Source organism: Macadamia integrifolia, chromosome 4 (genome assembly GCF_013358625.1).
Source record: "Macadamia integrifolia cultivar HAES 741 chromosome 4, SCU_Mint_v3, whole genome shotgun sequence".
In the NCBI taxonomy this organism is placed as follows: Eukaryota; Viridiplantae; Streptophyta; class Magnoliopsida; order Proteales; family Proteaceae; genus Macadamia; species Macadamia integrifolia.
In genome coordinates this window covers 15431741-15450504 of record NC_056560.1, presented here as the reverse complement: position 1 = coordinate 15450504, position 18764 = coordinate 15431741, and the positions used below count along the sequence as shown (strand labels likewise).

At 39.3% G+C, this 18764-nt stretch overlaps 3 protein-coding genes across 3 annotated transcripts; 1 reads left to right on the top strand and 2 right to left on the bottom strand.

The window, feature by feature from the left end:
• Window positions 1–247: 247 nt before the first annotated feature.
• LOC122076281 (probable receptor-like protein kinase At5g61350) lies at window positions 248–3088 on the bottom strand. The gene has a single exon (XM_042641601.1). It carries the CDS (start codon window positions 3086–3088, stop codon window positions 422–424), a length of 2667 nt encoding a protein of 888 aa, XP_042497535.1. The 3' UTR covers window positions 248–421.
• Window positions 3089–6300: 3212 nt separating this feature from the next.
• LOC122075931 lies at window positions 6301–9506 on the top strand. The gene is made up of 2 exons (XM_042641155.1): window positions 6301–7262; window positions 9286–9506. Exons 1-2 carry the CDS (start codon window positions 6561–6563, stop codon window positions 9370–9372), a joined length of 789 nt encoding a protein of 262 aa, XP_042497089.1. The 5' UTR covers window positions 6301–6560; the 3' UTR covers window positions 9373–9506.
• Window positions 9507–11571: 2065 nt separating this feature from the next.
• LOC122075835 (probable xyloglucan 6-xylosyltransferase 5) lies at window positions 11572–13834 on the bottom strand. The gene is made up of 2 exons (XM_042641004.1): window positions 12136–13834; window positions 11572–11877 (listed from the first exon to the last, which is right to left on the bottom strand). The coding sequence occupies exon 1, from the start codon at window positions 13531–13533 to the stop codon at window positions 12172–12174; it is 1362 nt and encodes a 453-aa protein (XP_042496938.1). The 5' UTR covers window positions 13534–13834; the 3' UTR covers window positions 11572–11877; window positions 12136–12171.
• Between the last annotated feature and the right edge of the window lie 4930 nt (window positions 13835–18764).

Genomic DNA, 18764 nt, shown 5'->3' with positions numbered 1-18764 from the left:
AAGATTCTATTTATTTGACTACAAACCCAAGTAGCCCTTGTATAAATTGAAATTAATTGAGAGTTTGATAAGGAATATATCAAGAAAATGGGAGATTATAAGCGTGAATATTGCATTTCTTTTCTCCATCTTTTTGATCATTTAACACATCATTAATTTTTATTTTTATTTTGTTTGGTAGAAGAAATCATTAAATTAGAAAGGGGGAAAAAAAACACATTGGAAAAAGAAAAAAAGCAATTGGAAATTTGGAACTGTAGAGTATAAACTGAAATCCTACATAGACTCATCATATACATGCTAGATGTTCTAATTAAACAAACAATCAAATCAATTGCCATTTCTTGCTCCCACAATCTCCTATCACTCTACTCTCCCAAGACACAGGAGAGAGAACCCCCACCAGATCTGAATTCCACTCTTACCTTCCTTGAAACCCTCCAATCTGAGAAAACAATGTAGAATTAACTATCCCCGAATCATCATTAACGGCAACAGTAGCCGGTGTCGTCGAAGCATGGTCATCGTTCTGGTCCTTCTCCCTTCGTAGCTGCAAAGTAATGAGATCACTATTATCTTCCGGAGGATCAATCTTCGTCGACACTTCTTGTAGCTGCAAAGCATATTCCAAGTTCCAAAGAACATCTCCCATGGATGGCCTATCCACACCATACTCAGCCAAACACTTCTCCGCAGCTTCCACATACTTCTTCAGCGACCCTGAGCTTATAGTTCCCTGTAGATGAGAATCAATAATCTTCTCAAGCAATCCCTTCCTGTGCCACTGCATCGCCCATTCCGCCAAGTTCACCTGCTCCCTTGGCAGTGCTGGATTAATGGCCGGCCTCGCACACAAAACCTCAAAGAGCACAACCCCAAAAGAGTACACATCAGACTTCTCCGTTAGCTGTTGCCGCCGGAAGTACTCGGGATCTAGGTACCCAAAACTGCCCTTCACGGCGGTGCTGACGTGGGTCTGGAGAGCCGTTGGTCCTGTCTTGGACAGCCCAAAATCAGAAACTTTAGCGACGAAATTCTCATCCAGGAGAATGTTAGTAGTCTTGACGTCACGGTGGATGATTCCCTGCGCCGCGCCTGTATGGAGATAATGTAGCCCTCGCGCAGCACCGATGCAGATCTCGAGTCTTTGTTTCCATGATAATGGGGTTAAATTAGAGCCGTAGAGATGATCACGTAGTGGACCATTGGCCATGTGCTCATACACAAGTATCATCTCCGAATTCTCGTCGCAGTACCCGATAAGCGAAACAAGGTGACGGTGACGAAGCTTGGAGAGCATTTGAATCTCGGTTTGGAACTCGGTAATGCCCTGTTCCGAACTCGGGTTCCCACGTTTAATGGCAAGCTTGGTTTCATCTTCGCCGATCTCGCCGAGGTACACTTTACCAAACCCACCAACACCAATGACTGCCTTTTCGTCAAAGTTACGAGTCGCTTCTTTTAACTCTGCGAAGGTGAAGGATCGGCCGAGTCCGAGTGCGGAGGAGTAAAGGCCCGAGTTGCCGTTTTTGCTTCCGTTTTTGTTCTTACTCTTTGACCCTAACCCTCCACGTGACCAGCTCTTACTGGACATGAAACTTGAATGACCAGTGGCGTGGATAGGGAGTAGCCATGATGAGAAGCTCTTTCGCCTCTCCCAATCCGGAGGTCGCTTCTGCCATCTAACGAATACCGTGGCCAGCATCAACATGGCCATCACACCCATGGCGAGTCCAATTGCTGCGGCTATCTTAAGCTTGGTGAACGTGGACCCCATATAGGACCCATCGGGGGTGTACAAGCCATCCAAGCTGCTGGCTTCGTTGCTCATCTTCATGACCTCGAGGCCGTTGAGAATGGCATTGGGCGTTCCCGATCCAGCGGTATTGGAAGCCGGACCCACTTCCACCATTATTTTGCCATCAACGATCTGGGTGGTGTTGACCACGAAATCTTGATAATAAGCGGTGCGGAGGCTCCCGGCGAGGGTGGAGAGGTCGAGGCTTGCCACGCCCGTCATCCCATTAACGTAGACGTTGAAGTAGAGATCATTGAGGTCCTTACTGACAATGTCGCAGAAGTGGAGTCTGATCAAGTAGGAGAAGGTCGAGTCGACCTTCAATTCCCACGTGATGTTGAAATTTGGCTCTGTGACATTCGCCATCGCCATCTCGTTCGCCGTCGAATACACCAAATTGGGTGCAATGAAAGGGCTAGCACCGGTGGACGGGTACTCGACGGTTTTGGGAGAAACCGATACGTTCTGGGCCAATATGGGGGACTTTATGAAAGACGAGTCAGGCTCCCATGTCCTCCCTAAGGTATCGTTATAGGGTGTTAAAGGTGGTCCGCCTACATTCAAACGGTAAGAAACCTCTAGGGCATAATTGTTTAAGCCGTTGAAGCTTCCGGCAGGGGAGACGGTGGTGGCTGTGTCGGTGATGAGCGTGTCGGGAGCGGATACGACTTCGATGGCATTAATGAAGGCTATGGATTTCGATTGGGGCTGGAATTTGAGGGAAAATCTATTGGAGGTGACGTTGATGAGGTATTCCTTGAGAACATAAGAATTGTTTGGGAGAGAGAAATCATGGAGGAGGACATTGGAATCGGTGATGACAGAGAAGGTGGCAGTTGTGAGATTGTATAATGAGTGAGGAAGAGGGAAGAAATAGAGACGGATCCAATGTCGGCCGGTGCGAGAGATGAAGAAGGTGTAGGTGGATTCGTCGCCGAAGATCCTTGCCGTCTTATAGAGAGGCAATGAAGAGAGAAGAGAAGAGGAGACATTGGAGGTGGTGGAATTGGAAAGGGATGTAACGGATGCTTGTATATTTTCAGAGGTGGAAAGGAGAGAAGCCGATTGAGCGTCTGAACGGAAGGACCGGCCATCGCTGAAGACGGTGGCTTCCGGGGAGCCGCAATCGATCAGGTAATTGTCGACGGGAGAGTATTTCACCACATGTTGAGAAGATGATGAATTGTCTGATACACTACTCTTTCTGGCAATTGTAGGATAAGGTATGGAAAGGAGGAAAAAGAAGAGGAAAAGGGAGGAGATGGTGTGACTACGTTTATCTCCTCCCATAGTCATATGTATATACTACTGTGTAGCAGTAGTAGTTGTAGCAGTGCTGGTGGTGGTGGTATCTTTCTCTCCGTATGAATCAAGGGGTTGCAATGGCTAAGAGAGAAAGGGACATGGCCATTGCAGGAGAGAAAGGGGGTTGAGGGAGCCCTCTGCAAGCAGCAACTCAGTCGGAGAGAGGAGAGGGGAATGAAGAATGGTAATGGGATAGATTGGGTTGGGTGGACGATCGGGCATGAAGTTGGTATACGTGTTTTTCGGAGGATTTTCCAAACGTGTTCGTACCAGCGCGAAGCAAGAGAGTTTATGTCCTTCACAATCACAGCTTCTCATAGACAGACAGCTTGGCTAGGCTGGAGAAAGAGAGGGTATCTAGTTTGACTTAACTATTCATACAAATTTTAAAATTAAGGAGCGAGATTGACACATTAACCAATTGTATCATGATGACATCTTTTTATTATAAGACAATAATTGATTTATGTGTTTATCCTCTTTTACAAGTTTAAGTTTTTTTTTTTTTTTTTTTTTTTTTTTTTCTATTCATTTCTTGACAGCCAAACTAATCATAAATAATAGGATTCCAAGGAAAACATCAAAAGTAGGGTTTGTTTGAATGTAACCAACTTAGTTACAAATGACTTGTAACTTGATTTATAAGGCAAGATAACACTATCTGCTTGGATAGTCATTGTGCCAATGTATAGATCAATAAGAGGCATTGTAAGGTGGCAACATAGTCTTTTCATGCTCGCTTGTGTATAGACATAGACACACACAACCGGGTAGCATTCTTTTTCTCTAATTCATAATAAGAAAAGGAATTCTCTTTAGGAACCTGACCTACATTAGCTCTCCCGTGTGAAAAGAAATCTCCAAGGATTAGCTCAGGTGAACGTAAGCTGACCCGAACACGTTGGTTCAAATTAAAAAATAAAAATAAAATCTCCACACCTTATTTTTGGGGGAGAGAGATAAAGGGACATTGGTTGTAAGCCATGCTCTCCCATGTGGATAGACATCTTTGTCCCTTATTTGGGAAGAGAGAGATAGACACAGAGAGCACTGGTGGAGGCCATATGCTTCCCCTTGTGAAAAGGCATTTTATGCCATTTATATTGGGGAGGAGAGATATAAACACAAAGAACACTAGTGTAGACCACACTTCCAAACAAATAACCATTTTTTTTCATAATTCCTAATTTTTTGGTCATGTTGTGATTGCTTTTAAGATTAAAAAAATAAATTCAATTTGAAGTTTTGAATAAACACATTGATATAAGGTTATAATGGATATTGTATCTATAGGCTAGGGATCACTACCTAGTTCAAGTTGCAAGGCTATTGCACATATCAACTAAGAAAGCCACACAAGCATCCAACTAGAGAGCAAGGTGGTCTTTTCACCACCCTTGTGCCTCAGTGTAGAAGTGTGCAACCAATTTGCACTCTTTTTCCCAATGTATATTAATTTTCTTGGGTAAATAATAGCTCGTCTTTTTTTTTTTTTTTTGTGTGTGTGTATGTGTGTGTGTGTGTGTGGTAAAGAGTAAATAATGGCTCGTCAATTCCTTAAAAAGGGAGGGATGTTTAGTCCATGCCTATTATTCTCTCATGCATTTATTCCCACATTCAATGCATTTCAATTCATGTGTTATTTTTTTTTTTTTATAAGATGTGTTATTGCCTCTCACAATAAACGTTCTTTCTTTTTTTTTCTTTTAGAAATTTATCTTGTACCACCCTTAATTTTTTAACTTGTGTCTTATACAACCTTAGTTTGTTAGAAATATCACGTGCATCCCCATTTTGTTAACTAAATTACATTTAAATCCATTATGTTAGAGGGAAAACGTTAAGTGATGATGTGGTGTAGTTGTTATTTCATAAATAACAAATTTATCCTTGAGGAAGGGTAAACTTACTGTTTTACCCTTCTTTGTAAAAAACCCCAAATCAACCTATTTTTCCCCAATCTAAGGTTTAGGGCTTGGTGTCCTGTAATTCTACGTTGCAAGACCCACTTCAATGGCTACATAGTAAGAACTGAGAAAGAAACGAAAAAAAGGATCGAGTGATTTGAAAATTTTTGCTAGTTGTAACATAAGCAAATGCAATTTGCTCTGACAGTAGCCCTAATTCGATGACCCTGCGGCAAATTGGACCACCATGGCAGCTGAGAAGAAATGGCTCGTCACATTCTTCTCTGCCGCTTTTGTTTTCTCATTTATTTTCCTATCCACAATGTTCGATTTCAGTGCATCTTCTGCTTTCAACTCCCATTGGTTGTTCCCCTCTACTGTACAGTATGGAGCTAAAGACTCGCCTGCATTTTCTTATTGCATCTCTGGAGAGAGATTGAATAAAGACCAGATCTTCCAGTCATAGCTCGCGGTTTACCACCCGTGTAACCGTTACTTGAAAATCGATGAAGACAACATCAGATCAAGAGTTGAATTAAGAAGAAAAAAAGGAAGAAAAAGAAGAGAGAGAGAGAGAGAAGAACGCCATTAACGTCTCCTCCAAATTTTAGAGGTTCCTCTTCTGATTACATAAAGAGCGACAATGATTAATAGATAGATCGGTGGAATTTTTTCGATATTATAGAGGGACATAACAAGGTTGGTGATGGGGGCTTGATAAGGTTTTCAATGATCTAAAGAACGCCATTAACGTCTTTACTAAAAAAAAAAAAAATCCATTAACGCAGCATTTTCTTAGAGTTGTCACAGTTACAAGGAAGGGGAGATGTTATGCATAACAGGGTCAAAAAGGTCGTTTCAAAATTTAAGTTAATGGTGTTGTGTTTTTGGGGTGCGGTTGATATTTTTGACAAACTAGGATAGTATAAGATATAAGTTAAAAAATTAGAGGTGGTACAAGATAATTTTTTTTTTTTTTTTTATATATAGAAAATGCTCTCTCCTTTAACAAAATAAATAAAGGACAAGAGATCACTATTATGTGATCCAATGAAAATATGCATAAGGTCATCAACATGAATGAAATTTTTGATTTCATTTGATAAAGATTAGTATAGAACCAATAAGAGCGCGCATATAAGTGCATCAAAATAAATGAAAATTTTGGGAGAATGATAATTTCAAGTCCTTGTGTTTAGCGCGACCAAGTATATATCTATAAATAAATAAATAAAGGATGTGATTATCTGCTTGTCTGTCCGGTGGCACCAACCAAAATATCAACCAAATTACCAAAATGTCTTGCGAGGGGAATGGTTAACTGGCGCCCAAAAAACATCGAAGATCTTTTTTTCTTTGGTAACTAATCGAAGTTCGAAGATCCATTATCCACAATATGGCACTGAAATGAAACGGCTAGTTGCTTTTCTACGAACCACTGGTGCCGAACATTAGCTGCAACAATAGAATCTCCGAGAGTAAGTCCAATCAAAGGGCATTTGATCGAGTATTCCACCGATCTCTATAACAGTCATGGACTGAAACTGAAGATGGAGGAAGATAAAGATTCAATCTCCTTTCCTTACAAGGATTGGGAACAAATCTACCCATTACCTTTCGAATCATCATCACCATCATCATTTCCTTTGTCTTCTTCAATCCAAACCCATAATTTCCCTTCAACGGATGTCCAAGAGGAGCCACCTTCGACAGGATGGGAAGTGGTGCTGCGTCGGGAGACTCAATCCGCCGACGATTACTCCATATTTCCCCCGAGCAACCACGAAGGATTACACATTCCTTTCCAAGAAGATCACCTCCAAGGGCGACAAGAACAATTAGTATCAGAAGAAGAACCAGAATCAGAGGTTGAAGCATCGACATCGCCAATGCCATCGCCATCGCCATCGCCATCGCCGTCGCCAACGCCAACGCCAACGCCATCGCCATCTGATTCTGTTTTAGAGTTTCCAACACCTCGGCTTTCCGATTCCAGTCTCCGAGTCGCAGGGGACATCGTGAAGCAATTGCGCTTTGGGTTAGAGTTCTTGTGCTCCAATTTCTTCCGCATTGCTTCTTCGCTCCGTTCTCGTATTATCATCAGGGGAAATTTTTGGCCTGTTTCCTCTTCCATCGGAGTCGCAGCGGCGCTTTTGTCGTCGTTGCTGTACATGGGGGTACGACGGTGGCGTCGAAGAATCCAGTTGGGGAAACTGGACCGACTGATACTTCTCATCCAAGAGCAGGATCAGGTACGTGGAATGTTCGTAAATAATTTGCTTCTGCTGGTCCTAATGATCTTGAATTTCTGCTTGCTTTTGATTATTGTGTATTACTGATTTACTGTTTGATCATATTTGGATCTTCGACGTTTGAAATCCAGAATTTAGATGGTTAATTTGTTGCTTTCTGAGTTAATTAAGTTCCAGCCTTTAACCTATTTGTGGAAATGCTGATGAGAGTTGTTAGGTAGCCTAGCTCGAAATCGTTTCACTGGTAAATTTATAAGATATAAAATTTGTAACTCAGCTGAAATGGCTCCGAGTTGAATCCTCCCTGCTCACACTTGTGGGATTGGGAGACATGTTTTGCCTTTTGGGGGAACAGGACTCGTTGAGGTCCACCCAAATACCTTGTTCTGTTATTGTCCAAATTTGAACTGTGAACATTCCAAGATATACACCCATAGCCTTCTACTTCTTCAATTCCACCCCCCTCCCCTCTTACACAAAAATAAGAAGTCCCAGTGAGAAAGCAATGATCATAAAACTTTTTCTTTTTGGGTAGAAATGATCATGGACTTTTGAGTAGATCTGGACCAGCTTTGCAGTAATAAAACTTTGCCTATTTTATAACAGGGGATGTATATGAAATTTTTTTTCCTAGGTTTTGTCTAAAGTTGAAAAGGTTGCATATTTGGTTGTGTGTAAACACGGTCAATTCTTCCGCCTTTCTATAGGAATACTCAATTCTTTGTGCGGCTATCCAACAGTCCATGGTTGAAGTGTTAATTGTGTTTCATATGCAATATATATATATATATATATATACATGAAAACCAGTCCCCTTGATAAATAGCATCTTCATTTCAATAACTCAACTAAGAGTACATTCAAACTCCCACTTTAAGGCCGAAGTCTCCCAAATAACAAGAGCTGAAGAACAGTGGCAGTAACATTAACATCCCCAATGTAATCTCCCAAGGAAAAGAAGATCCTGAATAATGTTGGGTCTCACCACCTGTTGCTTAGCCATGAAATCTTAGTGAGGTTGTTAGCAGACTTTAACTTTGGGTTCCATTGAACGAGTAGTTCACTTGTGAAGCAAGGTATTTCATATCGCTTATGATTGGGCAAACCTAAAAAATCCTTGAGGTCAGATGTTGCTCAACAGTGTGAATTGGTTATCGTATGGTTTCATAGGACAAAGACCTCAGCCAAATATCAATTACGTAATTTTATACATTTGTTTCAACATAAAATGCCCATAAGTAAAATAAAGTAGGGGAAATTTATTTCTTTCACATAATTTTATGGATGTTGGAGATAAGATGGTGATGGTGAGTTCCGCTGTAAAAAATTTTATTTGCCTTTGTTTACTACCTATGAGAAAATCTTTATAACTAGATAGTTTCCATTTATTTTAATACTTGTGGCCATTTTATGTTGAAGTTAATGAAACGAAAGAGAACTCAACTGAGTCTTGTTAGAGTGGGTGATTTGATTATTCCCATCACTTGTTGCTTCCAGGGTGAAGCAAAACTGATTCCAGCAACTGTTTTCATATATTCCTTTTTTTTTTTAGTGTCGAAAAAAAAAACTTTCATGAGGACAGAAACTGTAAAGGCACTTCTGCGTTGTGAGTGAGAGAAAGATAAGGGATTACTTATCACAAAAATTAAAAGGAAAAAGCACAAAAGAAGAAAATGGAATGGGTGGGGGCAGCTTTGTTTGATGTCCTCCTGTATCTCTGTTCTCTCTAAATGAGGATTCTCTTAGATTGGTAACTTTCTATGCAACCAGTAGAACGACTAGATAGCTGTGCTTCCATGTTACTGGGAGGTTCATGAAAAAATGAGTAATGGAAGTAAAAAATTCCTTTCATATATAATTGCTTTGATATGTGTTTATAGAAACATTGTGGCCACCTCCTTGTTTTTTTTTTCTTTCTTGGCAAAAGTTAACCACTGATGATGCATTTAAGTAAAATCTATCTTGCTAGTTTCTGTGCACATACTTCTATCCAGATATTGAAATTTTATGTTCTCCTCTGCAGAAGATTAGTCGGCTCTCGCAACAAATTGCCCAAATGAATGAAGTATTATCAGCCCATTACAGAGTCCCTGTACTTAGGAAAGGGTGATTGGTCCCATACAGTTTCACAAACAGAGTGGGGTTTTCAGTGTTGGTTATCCAGTCTCTACTTCAATTGGAAGTTCTAAGCCTGCAAAATTAGCTTATTCACTGAAAATGAAGAAAAATGAGCCATAAAATTAATGTTGTCGGAAGTTTTATAAGCATTTGTGTCTCTGGTTATCTTTGTTTTTCGTATTATTTTTTAAGCTCAATGTCATCTGACCTAAAAAAAATTTACTATCCAAAAAAGAAAAAAAGTACTTTTCTGTAATACTTTCATTTTCTCTACCATAAAAAAAAATGACGTTGTACATGTTGTCTAGTCCATCGGAGCCCTTCTTATCCTTGTGAATTTTTTTATCTTTTTTCAGTTATGAATTTTGCTTCTTACACTGCATTTGATTTACTGTTGCCGATCAGCCGCTTTGGCAACACAGCCTCCCTTATTACATGGTCAATGCTCTCTTTCTCAGTCCACCTATATGGAAGCAGAAGAACCATGCCACGACCTTTTTCTCTGCTCCTGTTATACTTGACAGTCTTAGAGCCTCCTAAAAATCTTCTTTTTCTTCACCTTGGATCACAGATGAAACGTTTTAAGCCATAAAACCAATCGTGCTTGATCTTGGAAAGTCACATTCAGATATTGGCATTAGCAAGGTACAGCACAGACTACTAATTCAGCTATTCTTCCATCTGTTTTTTTTTTTTTTTTGGTGAGGAATAGCATCCTTTCTTGAGAAAGCAAATATGATAATACAATAGCCTCAATCACAAAAGCTAACAGCCATGAAAAATGTAAAACTCAGTCGGATTCAGTAGTAAAGAATTAGTTAGGGTTAATCAGGATTGACATCAGTGGATTCTCAGTCTGAAGAAACTTATTCTATTGATTTTGATCCAATTTTTTGAATCCCTGCATCAGGAGTCAAGACAAACACTTTTGCCTAGTATGTCTACTATAAGTTGAAGTACCAAGGCCTCCAAGAAAACAGGGTTACTGTACCAGTAAATATGAGAAGCGACGGACCATTAATGATTCACTTATTTGAGCCTTTTTTTTAAATGGAATTCAATGATGCGAGCTTGAGCTGCTGGAAAGTGTGTGATTGTTCCTTAAATCTTTCCTTTCTGAGCCCTTTTCATTGACTGCAAGTTGCAACTGTTCTTTCCTTTTCTCCTCCCTTATAATTCATAACCAAACCCAACAATGAATAGAAAACTGCCTGATCACGTGACCCCTGTGGCTCGCGGCATTCTTGCCCCATCCCTGGTGAAAGTAAAAGTCTCATTCATGTTGATGCATTTGTGCACACTAACATTGGGCCCACACTGATGCAGAGGCCACACGACTATGCGGCGATCTCTTGCCCATAACAAATACAAAACGCCCAAGTTCATGATTGTTCATTAATTTTCCTATTCGAACCCTTGTTATTCATAATTCAGAACTAGCTGAATCCCAAAAATAAAAAATTAAAATTAAAAAAGCCTAAAGTTCTGAATTAACTTCCACTACTTTTGAATTGCCAGGTCTTGGATAAGATATTGGTTCACCAGTTATTAGCAATCATTGAGCTTCTTTTTCACAATAAATGAGTCTAACAGCTACTAGATAATTGAGCCCAAAGTCAGGGCTTCATCTTCCTGCTACAGTAAACGGTAGCTTTGCCTATTTCTGGACTGACGAAATTTAAGAATTCATGCCTTACCCCTTCCTTTCTCACCATTTTAACACTGAAATTACAAGACTACACAAAAGAATACCTGGCCCTGCTTTTTATCAATTGAATCAAAGTACAGAGGATTACTTTACAAGGACTGGCCCATGAAATGAGAATCTAGAATGAAGAAACCATTGTGTAACCAACCCAAATAAATGGGCAACACTGAATGTGGAAATCAGGACACAGATTCGCAAGAACAATCATATCTGAGAGCTCCCCAGAATCAAGGATCAAACCCACTAGAGCAACCAAGGAATAGTCTTCCTTGGTTATAGAGTTGAGCAAGTAGATGCATAAGAGACTGTAGCCCAGGCTCTGGTGTCACATTCTAGCAGCAGATGGTGGCATATTCTATGAACAATGAAGATGAAACATAGAGGAATGACTGTACAACTGAAACCATGGAATTGTTAAATTGGGCCTCTCTGGTTGATTGTCATTTGATGAAACAAAGAACATACATATCATATTAACTTCTCTAACATTGCTTTTCTGGAAAGCCTCCATACTCGTATACTACTAATCTACAGACATTAGTGGCCCTCAATTGTGTGGAAGTGATACAGGTCTGTTGTACTTCTACACTCATTTGATGCAGGGAAGTTGTACAAATCCTGGGTTCTGTTCTCTAATACAATGACAATCTGTCTTCAAAGCAAACATGCATTTTTGGCAAAACCAGTGTGATGGTTCATGAACTGAAACTTCAAACCAGAAACAGGATTGGTATATTTTTCCCCATTTTAGCTCAACCTTTCTTTGTTCAAACAAGAGCAGGACACAATCTGGAGTGAATGAATGAATCCAAAATAAGAAAAAAGGGAAGCAGAGAGAGAGAGATACATCCACAATATTAAGATTATCCAAAAGAAGTATTGATGTAAATGAATCATAAAGTACTACTTCTTGAAGTGTCTCAGAGAAAATCATGAATAGAAAAAAATTAATAAAAGAATCTACTTTTTTGCTTTGCAAAGCATTTGCAACTATGCGTAGAAACAAAAACAAACAAAATCCACAAACTAAGGATACATTTAACTTACAATTTATGAAACAGGGAAGAATGTTACGCAAGTGCCCTATGGATCAGATCTTCGATGAACAGGATATCGTCGTATATCGAATTCATCTACAAACTCCAAAGGAGTTGCCGTCTCATTCCTGATCCTCCTGATCTTGGGACTCAACAAGCCCCTGTGCCTAAATCCATATAATTTCAGAACCTGATTATCTGCAAAATTAAAGGCCCTCTCCATGCTTTTCAAGCACCTCTCCACTGGATAATCCCCATAGCTCCCACAGGGCTTGCAACCAACGAAATGGGTCACGAATGGCCATCTCTCATCACCCAATCCTGGATGGTACTTCTCCATCATCTCCTCATATCTATCCACTAGACCAGCCCAGTAGCCATGTAAGTAGTAAGAATTCTCGAGGAAAACCTTCTCCATCCAATGCTTCTGGGATATCAAAAGATATATCAACGCTGACTGATCGTCGGCCTCAAATGCCGGCCGCCCTTTCAAATTAGCAGTCAAGATCTTCCCCGCTTCATCCCTAACTGGTCCCTTGGGACCCATAGGAGCCCAAGCGTCAAGCAAATCCAAAGACCACTGGCAATTCCGGAAGAGAAAGCTTCCGGTGTTCAAGGCGATCCAAGATTTCTGCTCAAACATCAAATCCGGGTAACCATGGACTACCATATTATACTGATCATACTTAGAAAGAGGAATCTGAAACACCATATCCGTAAACAAGGCATCGCTATCCATCCACCAGATCCACTCCACCTCCGGGTGTGACAACATTAGCCGTCGAATCAAAGGCAGCTTAGCCCAATAACCGGCGAGCTCCTTATCAAGATGAGCCAAATTGTAAAGGATCTCAATCCCATGAATTCTACAGTAATCGATCTTGTTCTTGATGGACTTGAGAAGGTAATGATCACCAATTGAGTTGTCACAAGGGTTGGGAGGAGACCCAGTAACGAGCAATATCCGAGCTTTGCCATTGACGTAATTGGGGAAATGGGGATTGCTTTGGAGCCAATTCTTGCGCTGCTGGTCCCAATCGAAAATCTTGGGGCCAAGAGTGTAGGTAACATTTGGGTTGAATTCAGCTTCAGAATCAGAAGGGTCTGTAGGATCACTATCAGAACGAATCTCAGCTATAATTCGATTGGTTTCCTCGATGAGGTTCTGGTTCTCAACCTCAGCGTCGGCGTAGCCAGCGAGGTTTCCGACGCCGATGGTGCCACGAAGGACAAGAATAGTAACGAAGCCACAAACGATTGTAATCTTGAGATTGTTGAAAGTCTTTTGAATTTGACGGCCACGAGGTAAACCAGAAGATGTACGGCCGCTAAGTCTGGAGGTGGTGATGGGAAGGGAACCACCAGCTACTCCACTTCTTTTTTGAGCTGTCTGGGTCCCTTGACCCATATCTCTCTATCAATGTATACCCTTCTCTCTCTCTCTCTCTCTCTCTCTCTCTCTATCAAATCTGTAAAGGTAAAGAGAAACCCTAACAGTGACGGGTTGATGGTTCCATTGTTGAGAGTGTTAGAAGAAAACAGAGAGAAGGAAGGGTGGCTGAGCCTGAAAGTCAGGGAAGAAGACACTGGTCCAAGTAACAGCGAATACCGACGATGCCAAAGCCAAGATTCCCATTTCATTGTTTTTTTGGTTATTAAATTAAAGAAGGGACTTATTTATTAGAGTAAGGATGTTATGTTTTGCATAAAGAATGTGGAGATTAGTTGGCACATCTATGTAAAGAGATTAGTGGATCACCAATACGTGAAGTCCTTGACCAAAAAAAAAAAGTCATCTCACGTAGAAGTTTTATTGAAAGGTTCTAGTGTTATGAAGTCCATTGCGTAGTGCCAATCCTAGTTATCAATTCGGTCGAATAATTCGTGAATTATTCGGTTGAATTGAATTTTTCTGAATTAAATAAAAATTTTGGACCGAATTCGAATTAAAAATAAAATTCGAAAAAAATGCGCTTTTTACTAATTTGAATTTAAAAAGTGAATAATTCAGGTCGAACCGAATTAAATCGAATTATTCGATACACTTAAACAGTATTTAAAAAAAAACAAAACGTCATATATGAAACCCACGGTACCCACCACCGAAATAGTTTTTTTATTTTTTTTCATCTTCTTCTCCCACAAATTTTCGCCTCCTTCTTCCCATTTTTTTTCTCCACCTAATTCTTCTGTAACAATCGTACGAATCTACTCTTTGTTTCATTTATTCTCATAACTTCATCAGTTCATCCTAAGATAGGGAAGATATCAAGCCTTGATGGATAATTTGAGGTTCCGAGGGACTAGGACAGATTCATATCGCCGTATCAATCAACCTTCTTTTATATTGTTGCTTTAATTTTGAAAAATTAGTGCGTCTTAGTGCAATATGAGTCTTGTGAACCCAAGCAAAATGATAGTGAAAATTTTTGTGGTCAATTTATTTATTTGTTTTATTGTAGTTGTAATCTTGCTTTCACTCTTTTGAGGCCTAATCTATTTCATGAGTAGAAATTGGATTACAATAACCATTGCTTCCACGCTCAATGATAATTTTTTTTTTATAGTTTTTTACTTTATTGTATAAAGTAATTTGCTCTTTCTAAGTATACAAATCAATTTAATAACTTGATAAATAAAAAATATACAATAAACTATAAAAATAATATCCGAATTTTTTGCCCAACTTTTGTTTTTTTAATCAAATAATTCTCGAATCTGAATCCGACTCCGATTTTTATTTTGTCCGCTTTTTTGACCGAATCCTTAAATTAATCAATCGAATTATTCCGAATAATTCTCCGTCTGAATAATTCTCGAATCCAAATTTGCTAACTATGGTGCCAACCGGGTTTGGTATCCTAGTGGAAGGAAGTATTTGTCTGATCATTGTTCGAGTCAGCTAGTTTTAGATTTGAATTGACATGATTCATTATTGCTTATTGATCTTATAATATCGTTGCTCGTCATATGGAGGCAGGTTGGACACCTCTCATAGAGCCTAGGAACCAAAAAGTAATCCATGGTTGGGAGGAGTGAGGACCCAAGCATACGTCCTAATGTCACTCCTTTGGCCCGAGGCTATGATCACTACCATGGAGCATCATTTTCTCCATTACTTAAAAATAATTAAAAAAAGAAAATCTATTGCTTGATAACAAGATAAAAATTTCAGGAAACATGATTAGTTTGACCATATGAGGCATGAGTTCTAAATTTTAATACCAAGACGTTACAAATTGCAACTATTTTCATTCTTTATTTTAAAATATTTTCCACCCATGTATAATTGAACACTGTCGCTAGGTCATGGCTTAACATCAGTGCGGGCCAATGGAGTATAGACTATGGAGGCATCAATGGGTGTGAGTTTTTTGTATTTCAATGGGGTGTAGCCATCGTTTCACCTTTGCTCTAGTAGAGGCGCCATGCAACTTGATAGGAATCTTTTGAAAAAAAAAAAAGGGGGACAAGTTTTTTGTCCACTAGCAGTCCTGTGCCATAGACAGGGGGCGTGTAATTACCATTGTGCCTCTCTTGGAGAGGTGAACTCCTATGTCTAGGCATAGGGCCACTCTCGGATAGAAAACATTGCCTTTAAAAAAAAAAATTAAGATTATTCACCAAATTATCATACCGAGTTATTACCATCGTATACCTAGCTCAAAAGGCAAGATAGTGCATATTGGACAAAAGATATCATGAGACTAAACTTTGAGACATAAGTTTTCTATCCGAGAGCAGCCCCTTGGCCACAGATATAGGGGACGTACGATGACCATCGTGCCCTTCCTGAGGCGGAGGCGAAGAGACCACTATCAGACAGAAAACACTTGCCCCTTGAACTTTTTGTTACCAATTATATCTCAACCTTATTATATGAAAAATGGGCAAGTGTTTTCTATCCATGAGAAGCCCATACACCCACACACAAGGGCATGCACCCCCAGGCAGGGGCACAGTGGTCATTGCACGCCCTTGTATTTGTGGTGCTAGGGCCTCTCACGGACACAAAACTCCGGAAGTCCCCTCGCAGCTGAAGCGGAACAACACCTCCACAAAATTTCCAAAACATTAAGCCACCCAAACGACAACAGTGAGCATTGCTTGATTCCTATTGCATGTGGTGGAAAATAAGAAATGAAAATGAAAAACTGACAGACAATTGCTTCTCCATTCTCAAGTGTTGGATTCCAAAAAGAAGCATAATGATGATCGACAAAGTATGCATATCATTCAACAACATTTTGAGCATACAAAAATAACTGGAACTTTCCAAGTTCATGTACTTATGGTTTGGCACTCTCTGATGTTATTGACTTGTTCCCAGGGGAATCTTTATGCATGAAACGATGACAAAGATCTCAGGAAAGTCCCAAGTTTTAGTCCAAGATTTACCCAGCTTGAACAAAAGAGACTAAGTTTCCAGTGACAAGAAATGATGCTACAAACCTGCAGCTGCTACTGAATCAGTCAAATAAAGATAAAGATCTCGAAAGCAATGAGAGATATTCATGGAACAGTGAAAAGGTTACAGAAGGGTACAAGAGCATTGCATCAACTATTTATTGACCATATACCTGGACAGGAGCAAGATGAGGTTTACGGACTAGAAGAAGAGATCTGATACTATTAATAGGACCAAGAACAGTAGCCATCTATAAGGTACACCTACACAAAACTAAGGTTTCACACATAAGGAAGCTCCAGCACACCAAACTCAACTTTATTTTCATCATCTTATCATAGCACAACTGAATTGTGTATGAAGGTCCTTTATACATACTAGCAGTAGATAGCTCAAACCATTATTCTAACAACAGCTACATAGTTCTTGTTTACTGATAAATAGACTCCTCTAGAATCTAAATTGAACTTCCCCTGTTAATAAACAAACCAGCACATTATCAACCCATTTATTTAGGATGAGGCTTAGTCGAGTCAAGTCGAGTCGATTTGTACAAGATAAACTCAGTTACACCCAAACTCAACTCCAGAACTAAAATCTCAAGACCCCTAAACCATTTCCCCAAGTTTAACAGAACTGATACTATTGAGTGGACAAAGCAAAAATCAACCACCAAAATAAAGATAAGACTATTACGGAAATTAATGGTCCCAAAGTGCCTGGTTTGTAAATCCCACAGCACAATCTTCATTTTCTTTGTCTAGAATCTAGGTTCCTGTATCTGCAATGGACCGTTTCTTATTTTCATCAGTTACAGAGCATGTGCCCCCAAACTGCAATCCTTAAACCGATAACATTTTCTTCTGGTAAAAAATGGTGAAACTACATATTGATGGTAAGATAAATAGGTTAACAAATGGAAGAAGATATCAAGTCTAACCAACCCACCTCCTCCGCTTCTAAAAATAAAGGCACAATCACAAGGATGGAAGCTACACTTAAATACTTACTTTTTCTTTCTGGTGCTGGGGGAGGGGTGAAGTGTTTGAGAACTAGTATATTTCATTTTTCTTCTGGTAATGTAATTTCATGGACTCTAATGTTTGTCATTTGCAAGCTCAGATGGTGTTTATGGTCATTTGATAGGGTATGCAATTTCTGATGCCTTTGGCAAAAAATATGACTTTAAATACTTATTATGAAAATGACTTTAAATATACATGAATGGTGAAATATAATTTATGTAGCCAAACAACCTCTTCTAGTTGGGAACAAGGTTAAGTAGAGTTGAGTTAACCAAGAGAAATTCACTAAATCGGTAGAAGTTTGATGTCTTTCATATTATTCTTTAGACTTTGACACAATAAGTTCTAATGATTTGTCGATCTTATAGATTTCTGTCACCACACAAAGAAGACATTAATCATCATTAATGATGTGTCCAGTTCTAGCCAGTGACTACTCAATTGGCTACCTAACATGAGTTGCGACCACTCAATTTGACCACCGAACATGAGTTGTGACCTCTGTTAGTTAAAACGGGAACGGCAAAAAAACATTGTTCGGTACGGGCATGTTTTAAACGGATCAAAACGTGAACGGGACGGTCAAAAATACGGTCAAATACGGTAAAAACGGGAAAAAATAAAAAACGGACGATACGTGTTTTAAACGTTTATATTTAAATAATACGGTGTCAAAAAAACGGCAAGATATAGACATAAATTGGCATAATAATTCTCTAAATACCTAGATAACAATAAAAAAAAATAGCCCCGTTTTAAACATTTCTATTTTAAAACGTTTATATTTTTTAAAATCCATTTTTTTACTGTCAAAAAAACGGGACGGCGTTTAAAACGGCAAAAAAACTTTCAATAGCCCCGTTCCCGTTTATTACCGAATTTCTGTGAAAAATTCGGCAAACGGCGTTTAAAACGGCAAAAAAACGGGACGCCGTTTTAAACGCGTTTTAAACGCGAATAAACTAACTAGGGTCACACCACCATCACTACCATGTGATGTTGCTACCACCATCGTCTCCAAAAGAAATATAAAGAATCTACCTCATAAATTGCAATACCTAATGGATTTCTTATACTCAAAATATTTTAGATTTATGCAATTAAAACAATTTCAATTTCTTGACAAAAAAATCTATTTGTTGACTATTTCATGAAATTAGTCCGAAAATGAAATAGAAATCATACAAAGTTGACCTAATTAAAATT

Coding starts and splice junctions, on each gene's coding strand:
- LOC122076281 (XM_042641601.1), bottom strand. CDS start 3,088: ATGGGAGGAGATAAACGTAGTCACACCATCTCCTCCCTTTTCCTCTTC.
- LOC122075931 (XM_042641155.1), top strand. CDS start 6,561: ATGGAGGAAGATAAAGATTCAATCTCCTTTCCTTACAAGGATTGGGAA. Junction 7,263..9,285: donor TCATCCAAGAGCAGGATCAG/GTACGTGGAATG, acceptor TCTCCTCTGCAG/AAGATTAGTCGGCTCTCGCA.
- LOC122075835 (XM_042641004.1), bottom strand. CDS start 13,533: ATGGGTCAAGGGACCCAGACAGCTCAAAAAAGAAGTGGAGTAGCTGGT.